At 44.6% G+C, this 25632-nt stretch overlaps 2 protein-coding genes across 2 annotated transcripts in view; one reads left to right on the top strand and one right to left on the bottom strand.

Annotated features, from left to right (window-relative positions):
• Window positions 1–1700: 1700 nt before the first annotated feature.
• Window positions 1701–10346, bottom strand: LOC119372120 (non-structural maintenance of chromosomes element 1 homolog). The gene is made up of 5 exons (XM_037642583.2): window positions 10137–10346; window positions 8770–8981; window positions 4281–4427; window positions 3292–3408; window positions 1701–1923 (listed from the first exon to the last, which is right to left on the bottom strand). Exons 1-5 carry the CDS (start codon window positions 10249–10251, stop codon window positions 1798–1800), a joined length of 717 nt encoding a protein of 238 aa, XP_037498511.1. The 5' UTR covers window positions 10252–10346; the 3' UTR covers window positions 1701–1797.
• A 318-nt stretch (window positions 10347–10664) lies between these two features.
• LOC119372121 (probable lysosomal cobalamin transporter) overlaps window positions 10665–25632 on the top strand; it is a 43707-nt gene continuing 28739 nt past the window's right edge. The window contains exons 1-4 of the mRNA XM_037642584.2: window positions 10665–10966; window positions 15767–16007; window positions 18559–18659; window positions 20990–21057. Coding sequence (XP_037498512.1) covers window positions 10907–10966; window positions 15767–16007; window positions 18559–18659; window positions 20990–21057 — 470 coding nt within the window. The 5' untranslated portion in view covers window positions 10665–10906. The remainder of the gene's footprint in view (window positions 10967–15766; window positions 16008–18558; window positions 18660–20989; window positions 21058–25632) is intronic.

Raw genomic sequence — 25632 nt, forward strand, 5'->3', positions numbered from 1 at the left:
AACACTATTTGAATATTTTGCAAATAGCAAGGCGGTCATTTTTTAAGCAGGCCTAGAATTCTACACTACAGTTCAAACAAACACTGATAAGCTTTAACAAAGTAACATTACCGTTTCATTTACACTCAAACCTCATTATAACAAAGTCGCATCTGACATGAAAATAAATTTTTTATATCCAAAAATTCATTATAAACGTATATTTGTAACGCTGTATCTATGACAAGACTATCCTTCGTTTGCTTCGTTATAACCAATAATTCGTTATATCCGTGTTTGTTATATAGAGGTTTAAGTGGTAATTGACAAAAGACACCACAATTATGTACACTATTGTAAGGTCGTATACAGTAGCGACAAGAGCCTTCGAGCTATTTTTTAACTGTAGGATGAATACAGCAGTTCAGTATTCGAGGTGGTACTTTTTCACTAGCTCTTAAATAACACTAAGACCTAGATGTTAAATAATGGTTCATGAGTGAACATCATGAATCTCACTATAATGATAGTGCATTGAGGACATTCATTTCGGCAACACTGGAGTTTAAAGCAAAAATTCCTTCATCTGGTGATGAGTAAAGCTTTGAAAGACCTGCAAATGTTTGAACTGCATGCATCTTAGCAATTCACTAATTAAAAAAAAAGAAAAATGATGCTTCACTTTTCCAACTTGTTGTTCACTTGGGGTTTTCTCGACAGTGCTGATTATCCTAAACGCATTAGAAAAACATTCAGTAATTCGAATCGAACACGTTATTCCATTCGTTATTCAAAATTTTCGAACATTCGCACACCCCTAGAAAATTGCAATGCTTAAATCAGACTCGGAGAAAAGAAACAAGATATAGCCAGCTGTCAAAAGAAAATTTTGATCTAAGGCCTCGCATATCTTACAAAGCCTTCCAAAAATTAACTATCATTTTTGTAAAATCAGCTACAATAAGCGTATTTTTTTAAACGCTCTGCCTTCATTAAGTCACGCTGTTTTAGTCAACCCTTAATGTTGATGTAAGGCCTCGCATATCTTACAAAGCCTACCAAAAATTAACTATCATTTTTGTAAAATCAGCTCCAATAAGCGTATTTTTTTAATCGCTCTGCCTTCATTAAGTCACGCTGTTTTAGTCAACCCTTAATGTTGATCTAAGGCCTCGCATATCGTACAAAGCCTACCAAAAATTAACTATCATTTTTGTAAAATCAGCTCCAATAAGCGTATTTTTTTAATCGCTCTGCCTTCATTAAGTCATGCTGTTTTAGTCAACCCTTACACTAAATTAACTAGCCTTCACGAATATGCTGTTGCCTTACTCAATGAGCAGCACGTGGCTGTGGTGTGTAAATATAACTACCCAGCATATTTTTGTCTCGCATGTCGATGCACTTAGTATTGCAACATAGACGTATTTCCAATGCATACTCTGACTGAATGTGCTACAGCACTGAAACTTATGGGCACTGCACTCTACTTTGGTCTTAGGACTAACGTTGATTGCAAGTTAACCAATCAACATCACTACGGGCCAGTGAATGCTTAGTGCACGAAATGATGTCAGAGCCTGATCACGAGTATATTTTTAATGATGTCGGCATTGCAAGAACCACAATGCCATGGGGCAGAATAAAACAGAAATTTCCATGCAGCCACTTTGAAAACAAAATGAGCACAGCCATTTCTTTCTTTGTCTCGTCATGTACAGTTTTACAGTTTACTGATGAAGGTTTATTAAATAAAAATGTACATCAATGTCAGGTCGTGTCTTTCGACTTCTTTCGGCATCATGACATTCGTCTCGTCTACCGTTCCCACGGTTCGTCGCAGCTTGGACAGCTTCCGGATGTCGTCGACCTCGACCGAAAGATCTGCGTCGCGCAGTGACTGTGCAGCTTGACAGGGCAGTTGGGATTTGGGCACAGCTGTCCCTGCAGAAAGAAGCGGAGATAATCCAGTGACACTTCTGAGAAGTTCCCCGAAGTGCGATAGTATTGCCTCGACAGTAGACGTAGCGCTGACTGAAAAATGCTTGTCTTGTTTTCGCAGCTATTTTGGACATGCATCAATCCAGTAATCGTAGTGGAGTCTAGTTAATACGTTTTGGAAAAAAGGCATACGACCCAAAGTACAGTAGACTCTTGTTAAACGGAACCTGAAGGGATAAGAAAAATGTGTCTCATTTAACGCGAGTTCCATTTACTGAGCAGTGACCACGGGCGCAGAACTGAAGTATGAAACCAATCGTGTTACAGCCAGTTGTTCCAATTAAGCAGCAATTCCGTTTACTGAGGGTCTACTTGTGTCGTGCAAGCCCGAACGTTATGCAAGCACACCAGTGTGGCAAAGTTCCCTGTACATGCCACTGGGTGGAGCTAGGCCTCCGCTATACCTGTTTCCTGCAACCAACCCGGCATGGCCATGCCAGTCATGTGACCCGTGCCTCACTGACCAATCACCCTTCTTCCCCCTCCATGAAACTGGCTGCAATAAACGCGGGAGAGCAGTTTCCCGTCAGCCTCATTGAAGCTCAGTCTACGAGTCGTCACTCTACGCGCCCTCCCGTCGCTCGGCCTCTTCGTCGGCCTGCCGCGGGGTTACGCCGCACTCCTGCCCTACACAACACATGGCGTCGATACAACACTACTGTTACTGAAAAACGTAGCAGTTACATTCGCAGGGCGAACCTTCATTAAAGATAGCAAAGTACTCTACTACGTAGCGCGCAAAGTAAAGCCCATGGTTTCATGGGTAGCAAAAATTGGAGTAAACAATTTGACTAACTAAAACATCACATGACGCCACCTAAAGACGTAAGAACGCAGTTCATTCAACGCTGATGATGACTAACTGCCACAACAGTTAGTGCAGTACTTGGCAAGAGGAACTGCAACAGCGCATTTTGAGTGCACATTCGCATTTTGGTCAGAAAAGTGGCTCAGTTGAATCACGAGCCAGCACTTGTAATTGCGTGCATAATGTGCGTACAATTCGTTGTTGCTTCCGCGCTGCATACAAGAACGACAAGCAACTGACGATTAATCAAAATTCGTGTGAGACCAGTTGCAAGAGCTGTGTACTACAGTCAAACCTCAATATAATAACTGGTTTTAACGAAGTAAACGAGGAAAGGCATTGCCACAAGAACAGTGTTACGAATCTATGTTTATAACGAAGCCAGTATTTCCATGTCAGATGGTTTCTGTTATAATAAGGTTCGGCTATACATCACACCACGTCTTGCGATGTGACCAATTACGGAAAATTCCAAGCGTGCGGAGAGAATGAGAGTAACTTGCCTTGATGCACATTTGCTTGCACACGTGGCATTGCGGAAGTGCATCACCAAGCTGCTCTCGAAGGTAGGGTTCCATTTCGAGGAGTGTCAATGGAGCCAAGGATACGTTGCCCTCCTCCTGACAAAACGAGACAACCCACGACATAACTTTCACGCAAGCATGTTTAGAAAACGCTTCAAAATTGAACGCAAGGCACTTGCGATCCTACCGCCATCCAACCAGGCTTTTACAGTCCCAACAAGCTTAGTTTTAAGAGAGATAGGTTGTTCATGCAACAGAAACTATATTCGGCTGCAACTTTCAAAGGCAGTGGCATTTTTAGATCAAAGGCGGATGCACACATGCCAGCACCAATGAGTGTCCGCTCTAAACATCACAAGCCAGATGTTCGGTGACCCCACCATCGAAGAACATGGTCTAGATTATCAGCGAGACTATTTTTTCAGTCGCAGAGGCAATCAGCGGTCGCTCTTCGGTCATCTGGGAGGGGGCCTCTCCTGTCTTTTCAGGTTATGTCTGACTACAGGTGGGACTATCAGTTGGATGGGCATAAGCGTGACAACCCAACGTATGTGCCAGTGGCGACGACAACGAAGCAGTGCGAGTGTTCTTTGTCCTCACGCTGGGCCAGGAACCCATGATCCCACGTCGTTACAATATAATACTGTTATTCAGCAGGCTGTTAGCCTTTCCAATTGCCTTGTTAATGTGAGATTGAATTTTTGTAATAGCCAGGCAAGAAGTCCGACTCAAAAGAATTTCTTTTTTCTACTTTTTAGCTCTGATGCACTGGAAGTAGCAGCCGAGTCATAACAAGGGTGAACCGTGAACTGTACAATGAAAGAATAAGTCGGTGATATAGCTGCACCTCTGGTAAGGCTTGCCTGTAACAGAAATTAGCTACGCCTGTTCTCATTCGCTATCATACAGAATGCGGTACCAGGTGTCAAAGTACTGTTGCCTTGAAAATAAAAAAAAAAAAGGCTTACTACAATCAGGCAGCCAAGCTTGACCATCCGATCAACAAGAGCTTCGGCTGTCCTTATCTGAAGGCCCGTGTCATTGTCTTCGTAGACAATGTTGAGCGCTGCTGTTGAGGTTACGCGCCCACAGTTGGACTCGGCAATCTTCAACACCTGCGAGAACAGGACGGGAGAGAGACAGCACTGTAGACAAATTCTGGAAAACCCAACTTACATGCATACAAAAAAATAAAGGCAGCTTTGCACTAGTGGTGCCAAGCCTGAAGGAAGTGAGGAGCTGGGCAGCCTTCTTTCTCTTTCTTTTTCTCTTTTTCAATTTTTTCTGTCTTTCCCTCTTTATTTCTATTTTTCTTCCTATTTTATCCCTTTCTTTCTCTCTCTTTCAGGATTCGTAGCGGTCCTTGAAACCCTGGAATTTTCAAATAGCATTTTCGAGGCCTTGAAAGCCCTTAAAACTATTTTGTAGGTCCTTAAATGTCCTTGAATTTTGTCCATACAGTTTTGTTGAGCCATTTTTTAGCAGTTGCATTTTGGATAGTTCCGTGCGAATAATCTAGCACACATTATAGTTGTCGAATTCGCTCTGACATTAATTTAAAATTCGAAAGTATTTTAAAAGAAACAATAGACATAGTCTACCGCATGTAACTGGACCGCAGTGCCGTGAAACCACCCTGTCAGGGAAAATCTGTACCAGCGTGAAGCCACACTTCTACACTTCAGTCACTTTTTTTATTAGCGTATTATATTGCCTAAGTATTAGAAATTTTAAAACTTATAAAGTACTTTTCCACACATAATTTGCATCCTGCTACTATTTGAATGCACTTAAAAAATTATTCGACACTAATTGCCATTCACTTTGAGCCTACAAAGTTGTATTCGCACGAGCCTACATTTTATTCGAGGGTTAATGACGATTTTATATTGTGGCAGTGGGGAACGAAGGGTGCCCGACCCCTTTGTAAATTTGTGAGTGTGTGCGCATATATACTCATCAGGTGAACGTCTTCATGGCCTAGTTGGTACATGCTATGTGACATAATTGCCCCTAAAATGACACAAAGTAAGTTGGAAGTGCTGCCCGTGTTTTCATGTTTGTGTTTCTTTCCTGCATTTTTGTGTTATATTAGTGGCAATTATGTCATCTATATATTCATATAAGTTAAAAATATTCTAAGGCTGGCGATGCACATTTTGTGTTTGTGGGTTAATGCCTGCTCATGCAACAGATCCATGTTGTGAGGTGAATGAACTTAAGCAAACTAGCAGAAGAATACTGAAACCTGTAGAAAACAGTGTAACACCATAAAACCTGCAATCAACAAAATATGAGCCAAGAAAGGAACTGTGAGAACTCCTTTAGTTAGCTATGAAGGGTGAAAAAGTGCCTGCTATGGCTTGTGTGCAATGAAAGGTTTGCTTCATGTTGTAAAAGATAGTGTTGTCTTTGTCTGTGATCTCGAGTGTTGTTTTAAGTCTTTGATAATTCTTCGTTAGGTGCTTGAAAGTCCTTAAAAACCTTAATATGTACTGATGGGCTAGTTGGTGAGCCATGATAATTAATGAAGCAGTGTACAAAAGGAAAAATTCACATACACATAAAATGACACAAACACAGCACTTGTGTTTGTGTCATTTTATGTGTGCGTGAATTTGTCCTTTTGTGTGCTGCTTCATCAAATACCTTAAAAACCCTTGAATATTTTCCCTCAAAGTTGCTATCAGCCCTGTCTTTCTATTTATCACTTGCTTCCTCTCTATTATGTTTTTGCCTGCGTTATGCCAAGCTACAAATAACACCCCCCATGCTTTCCTTGGCATTGCTGTCTGTTAGTTCTCATTAATATTGTGTCTAACAATGAAAAACAAGCCCTTAAAAGTCACCTTCTTTCCTTCATTCATAGCGAGGGTCTCATTCTGGTAGACTTGGTGCCTTCAGGTAGTATGCGAGGGATTATTGGTCAGCTGCCTGCTCGTAAATAGACCACGCGCTGCGTGACGCCAAAAAGGCAGAAAAAAAGTGTTCCACACTCGCCGTCATGGCTGCGATCGGCGCTGACTAACACTCCTAGGTTTAAATGTACATATATACCCCATAAAGTGGACGAGAGGATGACCGCCGCCATAGCTCAGTGGCAGAGCATCGGACGCGTTATTCGAAGGTCGCAGGTTCGGTCCCTGCCGGCGGCAAGTTATCTTTTCGTCCACTTTACTTTCTTCACATTTATATTTTAATTACTACAAATAACAGCCCCCATGCTTTCCTTGGCATTGCTGTCTGTTAGTTCTCATTAATATTGTGCCAAGCGACAGCAGCATACGACAGCCCGGGCCCCTAAAGTGCTCTGCACTTAAAAGGAAGGGGCGGCAGAAAGTTAGGTGGGCAGATGAGATTTTGCGGGGACAATGTGGCCGCAGCAAGCACACGATATATATATATATATATATATATATGTATCTCTCTCTCTCTCTCTCTCTATATATATATATATATATATGACGAAGGCCGGCCCACCAGCCAAAACGTTAATAAACCACATGTCCTACGTGAGCCCTTTTCACCCATCTATTGTACCAGACCCATCGATCTTCATACCCAAAGTATATATATATATATATATATATATATATATATCTAAAGCCCCTCGACTACCTCAGACAAATGAAAAACTTTCATGGTAATAAAACACTGAAGCTTGCATGAACGAAAACTGAAGGCTAGAGATAAGCGAATGAAGGTACCTTCATTCGAAACCCAATGAAACTCTATAAAAAAGATTTTAAAGAGCTTATGCTCCCATCATTAAAGCGCCACAGCCGAAGAGGACCAAGAGGAAAATAGAGGTAAGTGATGCACTGCGTAGCTAACCTCAGCTACACTTCAGAGATATTTTTATTGCGATAGCAACTATATGGACAGTCTCGGCTGGTTTTTGCCGCCGCTGTCATGCACCATATGTGCGTGTGTGTGTGTATATATATATATAATAACAGTCCCAAAGAAACATATTTCAGAAAAATGCTTCCGAAGCATGGAATCGCACCAGCGACTTCTCGCTCCGCAGCGTGTGGCACTAACCACTACGCCACAAAGCCCAGATCCTTCAGGTAGCTAATGGCGAGCGTTATATACACACCCTTTACTGCTGGCAGGACTCAGAGACGGCAGGCGCTTATAAGCGTTTCTTCATTACCAGCGAGATGGCGCGAGGAGCGCAACGGGCGCATTTAAAAGTTGTCGGCCAGCTCACTCGCTTCCTCTACTATTTGCGCAGGGAGAACCTTGCCCTTTCGCTGTCTGCTCGCGTGGTAGTTGCTGCCGGGGGCAGATGTTTCTGCAGCATAACAGCGCATTCATCACGGGCCGCTTTTCTTGCTATCGCATTCATTGCTTCGCCCTTGCGGCGAAACTGTGATTTTTTTTTAAATGTTCACATTGACAAAACACAACTGCTGAAATGTACGGGTGAGAAGATTAGAGAACTGAAATGTCCGCTTTTATTGCAATAGCAATTATATGGACACTCTCGGCGGGCTTTTTGCCATCGCCGTCATTTTCCGTATAAAGTCCAAATGGATAACATCGCCCCGCGCATTGTATGTTCTACGTGCGAGTAAGAGCGTGCAAGCGCTGGGGATCAACGCGGCTGAAGCAGAGATAAAACGTGCCAGCCATCTTCGTTGCACGAAGGGTGAATGCGATAATAACCCCCTCTCTGCAAGGCCTACCGTCGATGGCTCCTCAAACAGAGACGAAACGCCCTGCCTGTCTGTCGTCGGGCGAAGGAGCATGAAGGGAGCCGAGGGAGGGTCGAGGGTGTGGGGGGGACAATTCAGAGGAACCCAGGCATAACTGAGTTATGCCTGGGCTCATGGGGGTGCAGATTCATTTCAGTTACAGCATTTGCATTTCAATGGAGGCAAAAATATGAAAATGCCCGTGTAATGAGCGATAAATGCTTGCTAACTTCCAGGTGATAAAAATTAATCTGGAGTTGCCTACCGCAGCGAACCTCGTAATCACATCACAGTTTGGGCACGTATGCACCCCAGAATTTAACTCCATTTCACTCCAACTAAATTAGCTTAGCTCACAATAGCCATTAAGCAAGAGAATAAAGGGAACCGAGGGGCTCTATTTTTAAAACTACAACTGCATAAGCCGACAGCCAATGAAGCCAAGGAAAGTAGATGTTCAAGTTTATTGGAATGTACTTAATATGAGAACGTAACAGATCTACACCACCCTCAATTCACGTTCTTGCTTATTTTTGTACTGCATCGAACTACGGAAGTAACAGCCAACGCCTCTCTTTGCTCCGATGGTGGATATGGAAGATCGTTATGTTAACGGAGCAGGCCAACGGGCCACGTTTTTGTTTTTGCGCATTTACTTCTGCAATATGCCCAAATTGGAACGTAGCTGCAGCAGTCAGGAAGTGAACTCACAACATGATATGCAGAGCACCCAGGTGCCCCTTTTCGAACTCACCAATTTCTTGAAGAACTTCATCTCGTTTCCGGAGAACTTTGTGGCACACTTGGACAGGGCGTCGTCCCTGATGTTTACGAGAGCGTAGAAATGAGAGCCATCCTCTTCGCTCACGCCGCTTTTGATGCGCATGTGAAACGGGGACAGTCTGTTGTTGACGTCGGACACAAACTTGGCGAGCGCTTGCAGGTTTCCCGCTGGAATGCACGGAACTGAAAAGAAAAAGGAGAAAGGGCATCATTGTGACTGGAACAACAAAACTTTAGTCAAGGAAAAGAGTGCATTCGGTGCTTCACCGGGATGATTTGAAGAAAACTGGTATGTTTCCAGTGGTGCTGCATAGGACACACACACAGAGACACCGTCTGTCATTTGCATCTGTCCATAAGTTGTGCACAGTACAGCTGTACTAATGTTTTAGAGTTCTTGAAACCGACTAAACCAAATGGTATCACTAGCAACAATCTGAACCCATTCAGTGTTACACCTACATCCTGTTTCTTTCACAAAGTTAAGCGCTTATCTGTAATATTTGAGAGAGAATGTTAAATTATGATAGAGCAATAATATGGTAGGTAATGAAAATAATGGCGAGTACGTGCACATCTTGTGCCTGTTCACGCATCACTGTCAACACATGTGGCATCGCCCGTATACTGACCATTTCCAAAATTCAAAGCAACCTCAGCAATGGAATTGGGCACCTCACGTTTCACCAGATGGTTGGAACACAACGCACTAAGCAGCACCGACAACAGTTGCTGAATTTGTAGTGTAGTTTGCACGTGTTTGCTCAGCGCAGTTACATGACTTGTGCAACTGATGACTGTGAGAGGCTATCCCCATCTCGTTTTACTTTACACAGTGTCGATCTAGGGTAATAGTTTGTTTTTTTAATTTGGAAAATCTCGTTGCCCACTCAAGGCTGTTTTTCAATGAAAACCTAATGTTACTGACACTTAAATAAAATGGCAAACTGGGCGAGTTGATAACTGTTCATTCTAACATAAAGCATGAACGGAAAAAGACGGAGCAGGAATTGCGTATAAGCCGATTTTTTTTAATAAACCTTTCGGGGGTCAGTAAGCGCTCCTCCAGTTTGCTTGCTCCATGCTTGTCCGTACGCGCTTCACGTTAAAATGAACAGGCATCATCAAACATTTGGCAACATGGTGACGGCTCGGGCATCCATCGCAGTAAATGCCGAGCTGCAAGCCATCGCATCACGGAACGCATGGTGTGCTTTGAGAAAGGTGGATGCACGCCTCATGCGTCAACTGTTGGTTGAATAGGGTTCTCTGACAGCTCCACCGGTTGAGTTGAGCGGCAAACACCGTGCGCATCACAAGAGCGCGATCATTTCTTACCGTCGCATTTTGTTTGGCAATATCGGACCAATTCCTCGAATTCGGTCAGGGGCAATATCTTGCGTGACAGCACGATCTGGATAAAAGTACGGTGCAGGTCCCCGTGCACAGTCATAGCGACTTGTGGATGAAATGTGAAAGCTTGCTTCGAACGATCACGTTGACAGCAAATAACGCGCCATGCGCCCAAAAGCCCAAAAGCTGCTGTGAAAAGCGCTTGGATTGGCTAGTGGCTGTGGCTATCCTACGATGGGTTGCCAGCTTCGATAAGGTGATAGCGGCCATGATAGCAGCGTAGAAGGTTTCATAAATATAACATGACAGCCACACTCCTGGCTACCAACTACGCTACCAAATACGGCTTCCTGAACTTCACCATGGCCGTATCAAAGCTATTAAAAGCCTCCAAGACAGTTTCTGCTCATTACAAATCCCAAAAGTTTATCCTCCGAGATTGCCGCAACTTGCGGTTTATATCTCGAAGGCTATAAATAAAGGCCACGTGACATGTTGTGCCTCTGCGCCTCTGCGCCTTCTGTGTGATCGAAATCACGGTCAGAGGTTTCTGATAGCTGTTGTGGGCGAAACTTCGTGGTTCTCGTACTTATTCGCGTGGTCGCACACGCAGTAGCTTTGTTTACGAGGGGTGTCGCCCACCGGTGACTTAACCTGGCTTTCGCGAGAGCGTCCGAAGCTTTTGTGACTGTTGCTGAAGTGACTGTTCGTGGAGGGTCTGCTGCGCGTCCATCGGCGCTTTTGTGAAGACGCGCATGGCGATTCCCGATGATGTTCTATTGGCAGTGTGGGGACCATTCGGCGCTGCTTGCGTGGTGAGTGATTGACGTTTTGTCAACTGGTAAACAAACGACTCGTTGTCATTGAAGTGCACGACGCTTTGCAGTATGGCACTACGATTCCTCTTTGCGTCCCACTTATGGTTGTACACAACTGGGAGCGTGAACGTACCCAATATAGCTTCGTATTGTGCAGTTCATTGAAATATGTCTACCCATTATATGGACTGCTAGCTACATCGCATTTCACTGTCCACATTGCACCTATTTAAACACGAAAATAGGCAGCTGATACATGTAATGCCATTATCATTAGATGGACAGTGCGCGTACAGTTCAGGTGCGTATGGAGAGGAACACGATAACGAATCGATATTTTAAATGCCTATAATTTGTATACACGCCGAATTAGCTGCTAATCCAGCTATGTACGCCTTTAAATTAAATTCACGTAGTCTTTAATTAAAATAAATCTCATAGCCTGAAAAGCTAGACTAATTTATATGAATTGGCTTCAACAGTTAACTCTTGCGGCTCAGTGTCACATGCACCAACTATTTTAGATCCAAACTTCAGTTAACAGACTTGTCGATGGCTTCAATATACGCATTGTTCCTGATGACTTGCAGAATGTTTTATGCGATCGAAACCGGGGAGACATCGGGACACCGTCACAGCTTGTGTATTGCACCCCTCAGACCCCTACAATTAATGGTATAGATCTATAAGTGCACTTTTTGCCCACAGGTCATCAATGAGTGAAACAGGCTCTCCGTGTACTAGCCTCTTTCTTGAAAAATTTGAAGGACGCGGTGTTCCAGGACGTTGTATTAGTTTCCCGGTTTTCTGTGCCTTTGTGCAAAGTGATTTTACTTTTCCCGTGATTGTTTTAGTTCAAGTGTACATGCTATTCATGCCTTGTTTTCATAGGGATTGCTGTAGCATTTGTTGTTTCTTTCCACCCCTGTGAGAGCCCTAACTGAGCTGACAGTATGATAAAATAATAAAGGACTGCAGTGAATGTTCATCAGGCAATCTCTGAAGGCTGTGTGGCACTTGTTCCAGGACGCCATCCTTGAACAGTGGTACATTATCGAACCATGGCAAAACACTGCTAGGACACTTGGTGCAGCCGAGGTGCTTCTAACATTTTTTGGAACTGCAGGCCTTGAGACCTTATGAGAAGGCTTAGTGTGTGTCTGTGGACGTACAGTCATGGACAGTTTAAATAGGAACATATCAATGCCAACTAAAACAATCTTTCATTAGAAAATTTTAGTATCGCGGAAAGCAGCAAACTCGACAATTGAGCGTTAGCATTGCATGCTCCACGTAGCACATACGCAGAACATAAACTTTGCTGGAGCTCTTACATGCTTATGCTACTATCGGACTCTAGCATTCAATGCTAACAGGCACATCGGAAAACGTACGGTCGGTCAAAAAAGAATACGGATAGCGCGAGTGCGCGTCAAAATTACCGTCTAGTGGCGAGCCGTCTGCTGCCGAGAGCACAGCTGCGCCCAGCATTCACCAGAGCAGTGCTCTCGATAGCAGACGGCTAGTCACTAGACGGTCCAGACAGTAATTTTGGCACGCACTCGCGTGGTCAGTGTTCTTTTGTGGCCAACTGTACATAAAGTAACACGGTGGCACCTGTCGTAGTCGGAGCTGTCTACTTCGTATGTATCAAGTTGTCTGTCAGGACTGCTGAGCTCATCCAATGACTACCAATATGTGTATTTGCTTTGGAGTATGTGATGATGGTTAGTCAGCCACTTACTGGTGACAAAATAGCTCTTTTTTTAAGAAACATTCACGATTAGAGACTCGGAAGGCTTAACGAGAATCTCTGATCATGTTTGCCGTAGCCATTTCGAGATGGCACCACCGTCTGTATCTGGCTTTTTTGTTCATTCACTTCTTTCAAAGGGCACGGCCACAAGTTGGCCGAAATGTGTCATGATTTCCTCGACAAAATGGGAAATGTGATTGCATCGATTTGCTTTGTCAGTATTTAAGTGTTTTTAAAACACCAAGATGGTGCCATGTGCTTTTTGCATTATGATGAATGTTTCACTCACTTCTGCTATACCGAAAGACTACAGTTAGCGCCACGCAGTGCACTCTGTCCTAGGGTTAACATAAGCATATTTATGCTGTACTGAAACTCTCTATTTTTGTTTTTGCCAGTATGCTTTATGTTGGCATTATTTCACTTTGCACACTCGGTGGCAGGCTTGAACAATCTCTTGCACCTGCGTAATAGACCTCTCCCTGTTTGCAAACAGTGTGACGTCACTGGCAGTGTCCCGCCCCCAAGTCCCGCCTTCGGAGCAGGTGCTGGTTGGCAAGAAAGTTCCGCCGGCGGGATCTCTCTGCATAGCAGCGCTGCGTGTGTCTGCTTTACTTCGATAGAAGTTTTTGCAAATTGCTGTTTTCTGAACTCACAGCTGTTAGAAGGAAGAGTAACTGCCTGTAACGAACGATTCTGTTAGTTCAACATATGATTTGCTCGTCGGGGAAGACAGCCATAAAAAAATCTTATGCTCCTCGGAAGCGAATGTTGTACATTTTCACGGCGACTGGTGTTTGGAGAAATATTAGCATGGCATGGATTAGCATGGCATGAATTTCCGTCGCGAAATCTGCACTGCAGTTTTAGACGATGTACAGCATTGGCGGCTACTGTGCGCGAGGTCACGGATTCGATTCTCACTCACGGCGCAAAATTCTGATCAGAGATGAATCAAAGAAAAAAAAACGAAGGAAACACGCATTAGCCTGCGTTCGGTTAACAAATCCCCGTGAAAATTAAAGCGAAGTTATCCCCTACCGCGTTCCTCATAATCCACTGAGCAGTTTAGAGATGTTGAACACCAATAATTTAATTATAAATATTCTCTTGCGCGGTTACGTCGCTGTATCTGATGCCTACAACATGTTTCCATACTTGCTCCTCTCCTTTAGACTTGGTACACAAACTCGGAATGTCACTTCATAAATATCGAGCCGTAAAGATAAACTAACTAGAATATGACAAACAAGAATCTCCACTGCTTCCATTATGACGTATATCTCCAATAAAAGGCGATATGCGTATGGTTCTGGATATTCGCCGTGGTAAACCATACGTGCATGTTCCGCAATGCTAAAACACGCTGGTAGCTCATGCGTAGTCTCACCTTTCAGCACGGACACCATGCCCTTTCTTTTGTTTTTGTTTTTTTGTGTGTGCACGCAGCACAAACACTGAGATGTACGCACTCACAGATCATCGCGTCAAATAAAATGTCCAATCCCGATGTTCCGTCGACAACCGGTCACTGCAAATTGCCCTGTTAGAAACAACGCGTGCCGATGTTTTCGCAAACAAGATGCATCGTTATTCACACAACACACACCACACAATATTGTCAGTTTCAACGTCCGCAAATGTGATCCGATATCGTCGCTGCCTTTCAACGCACACTACACGCCACAGTAAACGTGGCACATTTTCGAAGACGATGCCGCTGTTCCTTGCACAAACCACCACAGTCCACGACACATTTATATGTTCTTTGACACATACCACAAATAATCTTGGAACCGAAAGATTCAGAAAAAGGTTCCAAAGAAAAAAAAAAAAACGTGCGCCAAACACCGTGCGACTGTACCACGCTGAGCCGGCAGCGGGAATGTTTTGCCAACCACCCGCGGTTGCACCTGCGCCGAGAGGTCACGTGACCTGACGCACGGGGAGTGAGTGACGTAGGCTGGTAGAGGTCTATTAGCGATGTGAGATTGTTCTGTGAAGTGTTTACTTGCGGAAGCCATTGAAATCTGTAATTTATTGTTCACATTTTATTCGTCTAGTTTCATTTGTCAACTGTAAATGCCATTACAATATTTTTCTCATCACACTATATGTCAAAACTTTTGAAGCATGAAAAGGGAATTTTTTTAAGAGCTCCTTTTTCTTTGTTAGACACAACCTTGATGAGAACCAACAGACAATCAAGCCAGGGAAAGTATAGGGGACATTATTTCTAGTGATGATGGTATAAATGTGAAGAAGTTAAAGTGTACGAAAAGACAACTTGCCGCCGGCGGGGACCGAACCTGCAACTTTCGAATAATGCGTCCGATGTTCTACCAATTGAGCAAAGACAGTGGTCATCCTCCCGTACACTTTGTCAGGTGTTTATGTGCATTTAAACCTAGGAGTTATCTTTTCATATAATTTGATGCCTTCACATTTACATCGCAATCGCTACAAATAACACCAGCTATACTTTCCTTGGCTTGATTGTCTGTTGGTTCTCATTAATGTTGTGTATAACAAAGAAAAACAAGCCCTTAAAATTCGCCTTCTTTCTATCATTCATGCGAGGGTCTTGTTCTGGCAGACTTCGTGCCTTCAGGTAGCATGCGAGGGATTATTGGTCAGCTGCCAGCTCGTAAAAAGATCACATGTTACATGATGCCAGCAGGCCGAAAAAAGTGTGTTCCACACTCGCCGTCATGGCTGCGAGTGGCGCTGATTAACACTACCAGGTTTAAATGCACAGATATACCCGATAATGTGAATGTGAAGCTGACCGCCACCGTAGCTCAATTGGTAGAGCATCGGGCGCGTTATCTGAAGGTTGCAGGTTCAGTCCTTGCCGGCGGAAAGTTGTCTTTTCGTTCACTTTAATTCCTTCACATTTATATCGTAATTGCTACAAGTAATGTCCCCTATGCTTTTCTTGGCTTGATTGTCGGTTGATTCTCATTAAACTTTCGAAGCATGCGATATGGACGGCTAGGTAAACACTGTTAGAAACGGCACCTGCCCCCTCCTGTGTGCAGCTGTGCCTCTGCGTGTCGTGGGTCTACCTGTGGCGGCTGAGCCTGCGGCGTGAGCGCGAACCTTTTGCCCTGGCATGTGGCGCCATCTCTGTAGCCGCCAGTTTGGCGGCAGCCGCGCTCGTGCCGGCAGACGTCTCCCTGGTGTCCGCCATGAAAGGGGACGATGGCACCTTCCAGCCATGGGCAGCCAACGAGTCCGACCGGAAGGTGTTGCAGTCCGAAGTCCAGCTCGCCTATTTCGGTTCGTGCAATGTTTTGGACCTTCTCTCCTTTCCAAGTCCAGGCTGCAGCTCAAACCTGCTTCCTGCTTTTGCATTGTCAATATTGGCTCTAGGCAGGCATACACAGGGACGGCATGAGGATTATTAAGGCGAGAGCCTTAGATGCCTCATCAAACGCATAAATTGACTGGCGTCGGCATCAGCCCAACACGAGTGATGTAAAAAATCATTATCATGTGATGATGCCACCATATCGACAAAATTTGCGACGTCATTGCAACATCACTATGACGTCACTTGATGACATCGTCACATGACATTGTCGCGTGGTTAGAGGTGTGTTGATCATGGAGACAGTGTAAAATTAGGTGATGTTCAGGAAGCTTGCAATGCCTCCGATTCTTGAGGCAACAAGAAAACCATGTTAAGTGCAGGAATATCTCGGAGAGGGCGGGGGAGGATCAGTACATTTATTGAGAAGGAAAAGAAGATGGCTTTCACCTTCCAGTCGTCTTAGGCAGATGCATAAGGTACCCTGGGAGTTTTTTTTTTGCTGGGGAGAACCTGCAACAAGCGAGTTCCTATGGAGGGGCAGGGAGGTGGGAAACTTATGCATTGTGTTTTGACTGTGTTTGTTCTTGGGGAGGGCAACTGGCACTGGCCTTGGGCATACATTTTTGTACACCACTCCAAATGCACAATTTAACATGCATCATGTTGCAACACACAATGCCCACACAACAAGGCGCACACAATGCATATAATCACAGAATCTTACAGGAGAAAGATGAAAGGTGGATGCATTAGTGATCTAACAGTCATCATCAGCCTATTTTTATGTCCCCTGCAGGACGAAGCGTTCAGGCGCTTTGCAAGTTTCACACAGCCGAGTTTACCTGAAAGGGAATGTGAATTAATCGCAGTGATGTCAGCTGTCTTAATATTATGAGCTGATGGAAATTTTCACGCGATTATGCATTAACTTATCAACGATGAGGCCTGTGTGCTGTTTGAGTGGTCGTCTAAGTGTGACCATGAACTGCGCGTTCTCTTACGAGAACGGATAACTGGGCTAGTTTGTGGGAACTCATGTTAAGGCAGGTAGCGCAAAGAGACACGGACACAAGTGAAGAATAGGTACACGGGACAAGCGCCAACTTCAAACTAAAGTTTATTTCCTGAATCCTCGCCTATTTATCATAGATCACAACACCACATTGTCACCATGGAAAGAACAACTGATACTGCTGCTTAACATGCGCATTCTCTGCTGTGTACCGTATCTAGTATCATACTATACATTGGAATTCTCTAATCATTCACACCCTCACACACCACTTCAGACTTCAGGTATGCTCTGCATGTCAGGCTGTAAAGATTGACTGAATGCTACCACTGAGTCACAAATTAAAACATTGCTTCTGTCTATCACCTATCACTTCTTAACTCAAACCTCGATATAACGAACACGGATATAACGAATTATCGGTTATAACGAAGCAAATAAAAAATAGCCTTTGCAACAGATACAGTGGTTCGAATATACACTAATAACGAATTTTCGGTTATAACGAAGTTATTTTCGTGTCGAATGCGACTGTTATAATGAGGTTTAAGTGTATATCTGTGTTAAGAGCAAGAGCCTCCTCAAGATGCAGTTTATCTGGCTTCACTTACAGTGCTTTTGGGCATCTACTTCACTTTCATCTTGCTGAGGAAATCCGCATAAAGCAAAAAAAAGTTCTGAGAAAGATGGAAGCCTGAAGTGATTAGAAGTCGTCAAAGGAGAAATGCTAATTGCTGTGAAGCACCAGGCGTGGTGACTTGGTGAGAACAGTGTTCTGCTAAGCATGAGGTCGTGGATACGATTACCGGCTGCCACAGCTGCACTGTAATGGAGGAAAAATGAAAAAACAAAATGTTCACATACTTATAGGTGCACATTGAACAACACCCGATGCGTTTCTAATGTATTGAAGCTGCAGAAATTAAAGGTAGAAAAGTGTGCAGTTTTACTGGGTTAATACTGGCGCCCAGTTGTCTGATGTGTCCACTTTTTCTGTCCTAATTTAGTTTCGGCAATACCGTTACATATAGAAGTGAACCCATACTAGCTGCTTTCAGAACTTGCATACTTGAAAAACCAGCGAAAAACGACTGAGAACACACAGAAGGACACAGGACAAGCTCTGTCTAACAACTGAAGTTTCGCGCTGGTTTTTCCAAGTATGTGTCGATTCCAACTTGCCCACCTTTCTACGTTACTGCAAATTTTTTCAGAACTTCTACGCCCTGTGTGATTGCAATTTTTTCATGAGGCCCCTCCACTCCCTTTCCAGTCTCTTGTAACGTGTTTCTTGCTTTGGTATGTTAATACAAAATCTTTGTCATTGTGTTTGTGAAAGTAGCATGTTATGTGGCTAGTTTCGTTATTAATTGTGTACGGGGCAGTGAGCAAGTCTGCACACTTTTCACTGCGGTGTCTAAAGCATGGGGACCTATGGGTAGTTTCACTTGGACTGATGTTATTGAATAGTTGCGTCTGGATGTTGTTCTGTACTGTGCTTGCAGTGCTGTACGGACTGCTGGTGTTGCTGGCGTTCGTGGTGCTGCCGTTTGCCTACTTCTTCTCTGAGGAGAAGGACGACACCCTCGACAGGACAGCCTGCTCGGTGGGTGTGAAAACGAGACAGTCACACTTGAAGCAGACTTACTCTTTGTGTTGTTCACCGCTGCATAGATAAAACACAGATGTAAACATGAACCACAGACATCAAAAGTTTTGTTCAGATAGGCACGTCATCTTATTGGCGATGACTGTGCATCTCATTAAAACGTAGTTGCAGTGAACCACTAGCCTCCATGGAGCCTGGTGTGTTCGCTGACTGTTCATGCCATTGCGGCTCTTTGTATGCATATCGGTTAGTACCCCACCATGGTTTCTTGGCACGTAAGGTGGCGCGCTGCTAAGCTCGAGGGCTTTGGTTTGATTCCTGGCCACGGTGGCTGCATTTCATTGGTGGCAATATGCAAAAAAACACCCGTGTGCTTAGGTTTAGGTGCATGAGAAAGAACACCAGATGGATGAAATTAATCTGAAGTCCCCCACTACAATGTGCCCTATAATTGTATGGTTTTGGCACATAAAATCCCAGAAGTTATTATTGTCAGTTAGTGCACCAGTACCCATCAAGTTGTGGTGTGGCCAATGCCAGGATGTGTTGTAGTGGGTACTTTAGGCAGCATTTCAAGTGGCATCGCATTTTTTTTTGGCTGGTAATGGCGGCACACGCTGGCAGTACTCAGCATTTACACTGAAACCTCAATATAACGAATTATCGGTTATAACGAAGTAAAATAAAAATATCCTTGGTAATAGATACAGTGGTTCGAATATACTCAAACCTCGATATAACGAACTCGGATATAACGAATTATCGGTTATAACGAAGTAAATAAAGAATAGCTTTGGTAATAGCTACAGTGGTTCGAATGTATGCTTATAACGAATTTTCGGATATAGCGAAGTTTTTTTCCTCTCACACACAACTGTTATAATGAGGTTTAAGTGTAGTTCACACATGTGTAATACTGGTCAACGCACAGTTATGCCGCATTCTCGTTAGTTACGTACTAACATGTTTTACTTTTGTGTGGTGAAGGGTACAGAGAACTAACTACCATGCAGTGAAGGATTTTACGTGTGGTGTTAGTTATGGAAAAGAGGACTGCCACGCTGTTTCGAGAACCGATAAGACCTCCCGGTCCAATATGCATGTTCCAGAAGGAGGGAAAAATCTATGATAGTTAAACTTTCACGCATTCTGTGTGCGTTTGGAGAAACAAATCAGTAAATTCCCACTCTTCACGTTCTCAGAAGACTTTACAAAATATGCTAAATTCTTAGATAAAACTCCAGGTAGGCACATTTTGTATATTAGCTCCAATATATTGAGCTAGTTTGTGATCCTTTTTGATTTCAGTGGAACTAGTTTTGGCTGTATCACTGTAACTTTGCCAGAGGAGGTGTACAAAGATGGGCAAGCTGGTCTCGATGTGCACATGTAAATGCTGGCATTTACTTGAAGTGGAACAAGCCATGCATTGAGACGTAGTAAAGACAAGAGACGCGGTGCTTTGTCAAGAGTCTTTGCTTCGTCATGTTACGCTGCTTGTTCTTCTTCATAATGCACCCGCCAGCCCATTTCGGTACCCTCCTGCTGACGTAATGCGTTGATAGAAAAAGAAAATAAGATGACTGCCAGCTTGGGCTCTCCATCCTTGCTACCTGTGTCCATGTTTGTGGACATGACTTTTTAAGGAAATTTCACTATGGCGAACTGCTCAGTGTCATTTAAAACTTGTGCCTCTGTTGCCCATAGTGTCCTTTATGCATACTCCACGAGTGAGGAGCTGTGGTCAACATTATTGGCTAGTGTGCAAGCAAAACAAACGGTGGTTAGCAGATCGCGGAGCACGCGGCTGCTTAGGCTTAACTGCTCAAAGTTTTGCAATGACTATTTTTTTGCATACAAAGTACTGTGAACAAGAGTTATGATAGTTGGTCAGGAATGATTTTAAGGATATCCGAAGCACTGCAAGTCAGAACTCGCATTTATCAGCGGTAGTTTTTGTCATATTTGCAGCTAAAATCCCCTTTTGTGGACACCCAATTTTTTTTTACCTTTTGAAAGTGAAATTTTCGTCGCACTGTTATTTTTTTCTTTTCCACTTGTGGAACCATGTGAAGTAAGGTTTTGCAAACTGCATCTCTTTTTCTTGCCTACATCTCTGTTCAGTAGTGAAGAGGTTAAACACATTGGTGGCATTACGTGCCAAAAACAGGTTCGGTTCCGGCTTGGTTTGGTTGAAGGGCGGACAAGCCGCATGAAAATGCTGTCGGATGTTATTACCATGGTCGGCTAAGAAATGCAGACACTCTACTGTCACATCGATGTTAATGTGGCTTGTGAAAGACCTGTCTGCACGTGTCTTCATGCAGCGGGCTATGTCAGCGTTGAAGTACACGGTCCTGTTCCTGTTGGTGGCTGGCGTGCTGCTCACTATTGGGTGAGTACCTTCTTCTTCAGTAGCTGTTGCCCTCACTGGACAGTTCGAAAGCTTTGCAATTAAAATGGGACAAATTTGTGGTTGTGTCATGAGGTTGCTCGCGTTACTTTGACAAGGGAAGTATTCACAGTACATTCAAGGACTCTCAGAATCGAGAGAAATTCTCTAGGCTTACACATCTGCCAGAAAGGCAGGACATGCTTCAGTGTGCCTTTGGTCAACCTGCTAAAAAAAGGATCTGGTTTTGTATGTAGATTCATGTGTTATTTCCAGCTGGAAATTATTTTTGCGAGAGGAGGTAGGAGGGGGTTTAACCAACCTTCATGCATGTTCATACGTTGTGTGTATGTGTGCATGTATATATACACATGCAAAATTGAAATATTTCAGGTTGTGGGGGGGTGGGGAGTTGACACCCCTAACCCCACGCCCCTGGCTACACCAATGATTTCTAAAGTACATCCCTTTGTTAGTACGAGTTCGTGCTTATCTGACTTGGTCTCATTTTAATCTCACAGTTTTGAAGAACTAAAGTATTATGCGCCAGCAAGCTCACCTCAGGTCCCTTCTTCCGCATATGTTCTTTTTAGCTGTTCACCTGTTCACAGATCATACCACAAAGCCTTTCTTGCAAATAAGCAAACACTCGCCAAAGTTGCAACAAAAAAAATACATTCGTTGCAACTTTGGCGAGTGGTTGTTTATTTGCAAGAAACGTGTGCCCCTCGCCAGACGGTGTTCCGTCAAACCCTGGACTGTACCACAAAGCCTACATTGTAGAGGCAAATATCTGCATAGAGGTCATCTAAAAGAGGTCATAGTAGTTGTGAAGTGCAGAGACCTATTGCAGTGTGCTTTAATCTAGTGTACTACTTTTTGTGTAATCTCGCCATTGTCACAATGTTGTGTGCAATATTGTAAGCACTGGTATAAATAAGAGCTCCCAAAGGGCAGGACAATGGGCAAATTCAAAGCAGTGGGTCTTGGGAGCTGTCACATGTTTTAACAAATTCAAACATACACTCAAACCTCGATATAACGAACTCGGATATAAGGAATTATCGGTTATAGCGAAGTAAATGAAGAATAGTCTTCTCACAGAAACAGTGTTACAAATAAACGTTTATAACGAATTTTCGGATATAACGAAGTTATTTTCGTGGCAGATGTGACTTTGTTATAGTGAGGTTCGAGTGTACAAGTGCATGTTGTAACTAGAGCTATTATTACGGAAAAGTTAAATTCAGACCAACTGTATCAGATACATACATTTAAAGCCAGTTTGTAAGGAAAATGGGAGAGCACTATACTGGCGTAGAGCACAACCCTGATGGCATTTTCCAATTTTTTTCTTCGGTATTTCTTACCATGGACGCCTTACATGAACATGATTCCCTGGTAGGGTGCCATATTCGTGTAAGGCACACAATTTCCTTACCAGGGAATTGTGTTTGTTTCATGGTAATCGGGGAGGAGCTAGCTACACCACACTGTGTAACTTTGAGTGACATTTTGTAAGGTACTAAATAGATGTCTGTGTAAGTTCAGTGGCTGTGTGCCTTACACGGGCTTACCAGGCATGTTGACTGCACTGCGAAGCTTAAAGGGGTCATGAACCAGCTCTTAGGCTCGGTGAGAAAACACATACTGCGGAAAGCAGACCCTGCTATGAACAGGAGTGTGTCCACCTAGTGGACTATCCATTTTGGCCGCCGCTGATTGGCTGGAGTTCGGCGAGCAGCGCGCCCCCTTTTTCAGATTCTTCTTCCGCAATGTCATTTTGACATCACGGAGCTTTCGCAACTCTTGACGCAAATGAGAGCGATGGTATGCACTTCAACGCAACGAATGCAGCCCCCAGAGATCCGCATTTGGCCGCACATCTCGGAGGCCATGCACAAACTCTGATCACGTTAGCCCTCAAATTTGGTTTAATGCGGCCACCCATCTGTGAAGGTTGGTACACCTTCCCTGTATCGTTCTCAAACATCTGGACACGTCCATATGCAAGTTCAAACTTGTCAAGTTTGTTTACATGTCGTGTCACTGTACATTTCATCCACTTTCTTTCTTCTTATACTGGGAATGTGCTGGTGGGTGACCACGTCAGCATGGTCAAGAGCACGGTGACGTCACGGCTCGCTGCTTTTTCGAGTAAGTGAATGCACTTCGCCGAAATGGACATGTCCACTGAGTGACCACATCAAGAATAGCTCCCCAGCTCAGCCAAATCTTGCAGTCGTGCACGGCAAGGAGAGTTTTGAAGTGGAGTACGAAGTTGCCATTTTCTCGAATGCCCTCTTTTCATACAGAGACATGGGTTCACTCTTATTCGGAGCTGGCAGCGCCTGCTGTTTGACATTGAACAACAGATAGCATGCTATTGGCCAATGGCCAACATAGATTAAGAGTAACGTATGAGTCAGGTGCGCATCTTGCCACAGTGTGCTGGCGCCGTGCTGCATGGTCTGCTAACATTACACTCAAACCTCATTATAACAGTCACATCTACCACGAAAATAGCTTCGTTATATCCGAAAATTTGTTATAAACGTTTATTTGTAACACTGTATCTATGACAAGACTATTCTTCATTTACTTCGTTATAATCGATAATTCGTTATACAGTCGACGTCCGATTTCCCGGACGGCCGAAATTCCGGACATGCCTGATTTCCCGGACTCATCTGTGGCACCGTCAAGTTCCCCATAGAGTCAATGTATTAAAAAGTCTGAAATTCCGGACGCTTATAGCCTTCGCCATCCGATTTCCCGGACTTTTTACTGTTAACCGCCGACCCAAAATCACCACCAACACCGCCATTTTGGTTGTTTTCATATCCTCGAACCCACCATACTCGCATCGCAGGTGTGGCCAGCAGCACCGCCGCACCGCGCCGCGGCTGCCGTAACCTCGAAACCGCACGTGTCAATCCGTTGCCAGCCGTAGCTTAGCCAAGCCAAACCTCACTGTGTTCGTTCACGTTTTGTTTTGTCAGCTCTGCCAGCTCTGCGGTCGTGTCTGCGGTTGATCGTTTGCTGCTGCGCGCTACCTTCAGTGATCACGTTTCCCGACCTTCAGCATCCACCGAGTTCCTAGCTGTTTCGTGCTGCGCTTTTCGTCGAGCGGATTCACCGTTTACAGCAATGGCACCGACTGCTCCTTCGTCTTCGTCCGCGCCTTCGAAGCGCACAAAGCCCCCTCGTGGGCTCACGATGGAGAAGAAAGCTGCCATCATTGAACAAGTCCAAAGCGGTCGGTTGCAGACAGAGGTGGGGAGGGAGTTCGGAATTTCGAAGCAAACTGTTTCGGACTTCATCAAAAACAAGGCGAAGATCTTGGAAGTGGCTGCCAAATCAACCAGGGTTGGAAAGAAGAATGCAAGTCAGGGTGTTTACCCACAGCTCGAGGAAGCGCTCTTCGTGTGGCTCAGTGCCATGATCGCTAAGAAAATCCCGGTGTCAGGCGACATCCTGAAGCAGAAGGCGGAGGTTTTCGCGCTTCAGATGAACGTGAAGGACTTCAAGTTCAGCGATAGATGGCTTTGCAATTTCAAGAGCCGCAATGACTTGAAGTTCAAGAAGATGTGCGGAGAAAGCGGCGCCGTGGACGATTCCCTTGTCGCCGAATATCAGGATGGAAAGCTGCAGTCCTTGCTTCAGCAGTTTCCACTTAATGATATTTTCAACTGCGACGAAACTGGACTGTTTTACAAGCTGCTACCAGAGAAAACGCTTGCATTTGCTGGTGACCCCTGCCATGACGGCAAGCACAGCAAGGAGTGGCTCACTGTCCTCGTTGGCAGCAACATGTCAGGCAGCGAGAAGCTTCCGTTACTAGTAATAGGCAAGCCGAAGCATCCAAGATGTTTCAAGGGGGCAGTAACTCTGCCTGTTCTCTATGAAGCTAACAAGAAGGCGTGGGTAACGCAGCAGCTATTCGAAGCGTACGTGCGCAAGCTGGACAGAAGGTTCGAGCAGCAAAATGGAAGAGTTCTGCTGTTTGTGGATAACTGCGCATGGCCACATCAAGGACCTAAAGGCTGTACAGATTGAATTTCTGCCGCCGAACACCACAGCAATCCTGCAGCCGATGGACCAAGGCGTGATTCGTAACTTGAAGCATCATTACAAATCACGCGTGCTCAGCCGCATGGTGCTCTGCTCCGACAGCGGGAAAAGCTACGCTGTTGACCTCAGGTCTGCCGTCGGCATGCTAGCGGAATCGTGGAAGGCGGTTACGCAAGAGACTCTGCGGAACTGTTTTCGCCACGCGGGCTTCACACTCGACGCCGAGACGGCCGTCTCGCCCCAAGTGGACAGCGCGTGTGACGAACTGCCATCCGCGGATGTTGCCTTCGACGATCTGCGCGCTGCCGGCGTGTCGATTCCAGCCGGGATAACCTTTGAGGGCTTCGCCGACGCTGACAAAGACCTCGAGTTATGTGCGGAGTTGACCGATGACGAAATCGTTCGTCAAGTTACGGAGGATTCCGACAAATCCGGCACCGAGAATGAAGAGCCAGCTCCTCCTACACAGCCAACGAGCTCGGAGTTGACGCGAGCACTGATGAC

Source organism: Rhipicephalus sanguineus, chromosome 10, assembly GCF_013339695.2.
Source record: "Rhipicephalus sanguineus isolate Rsan-2018 chromosome 10, BIME_Rsan_1.4, whole genome shotgun sequence".
Classification (NCBI taxonomy): Eukaryota; Metazoa; Arthropoda; class Arachnida; order Ixodida; family Ixodidae; genus Rhipicephalus; species Rhipicephalus sanguineus.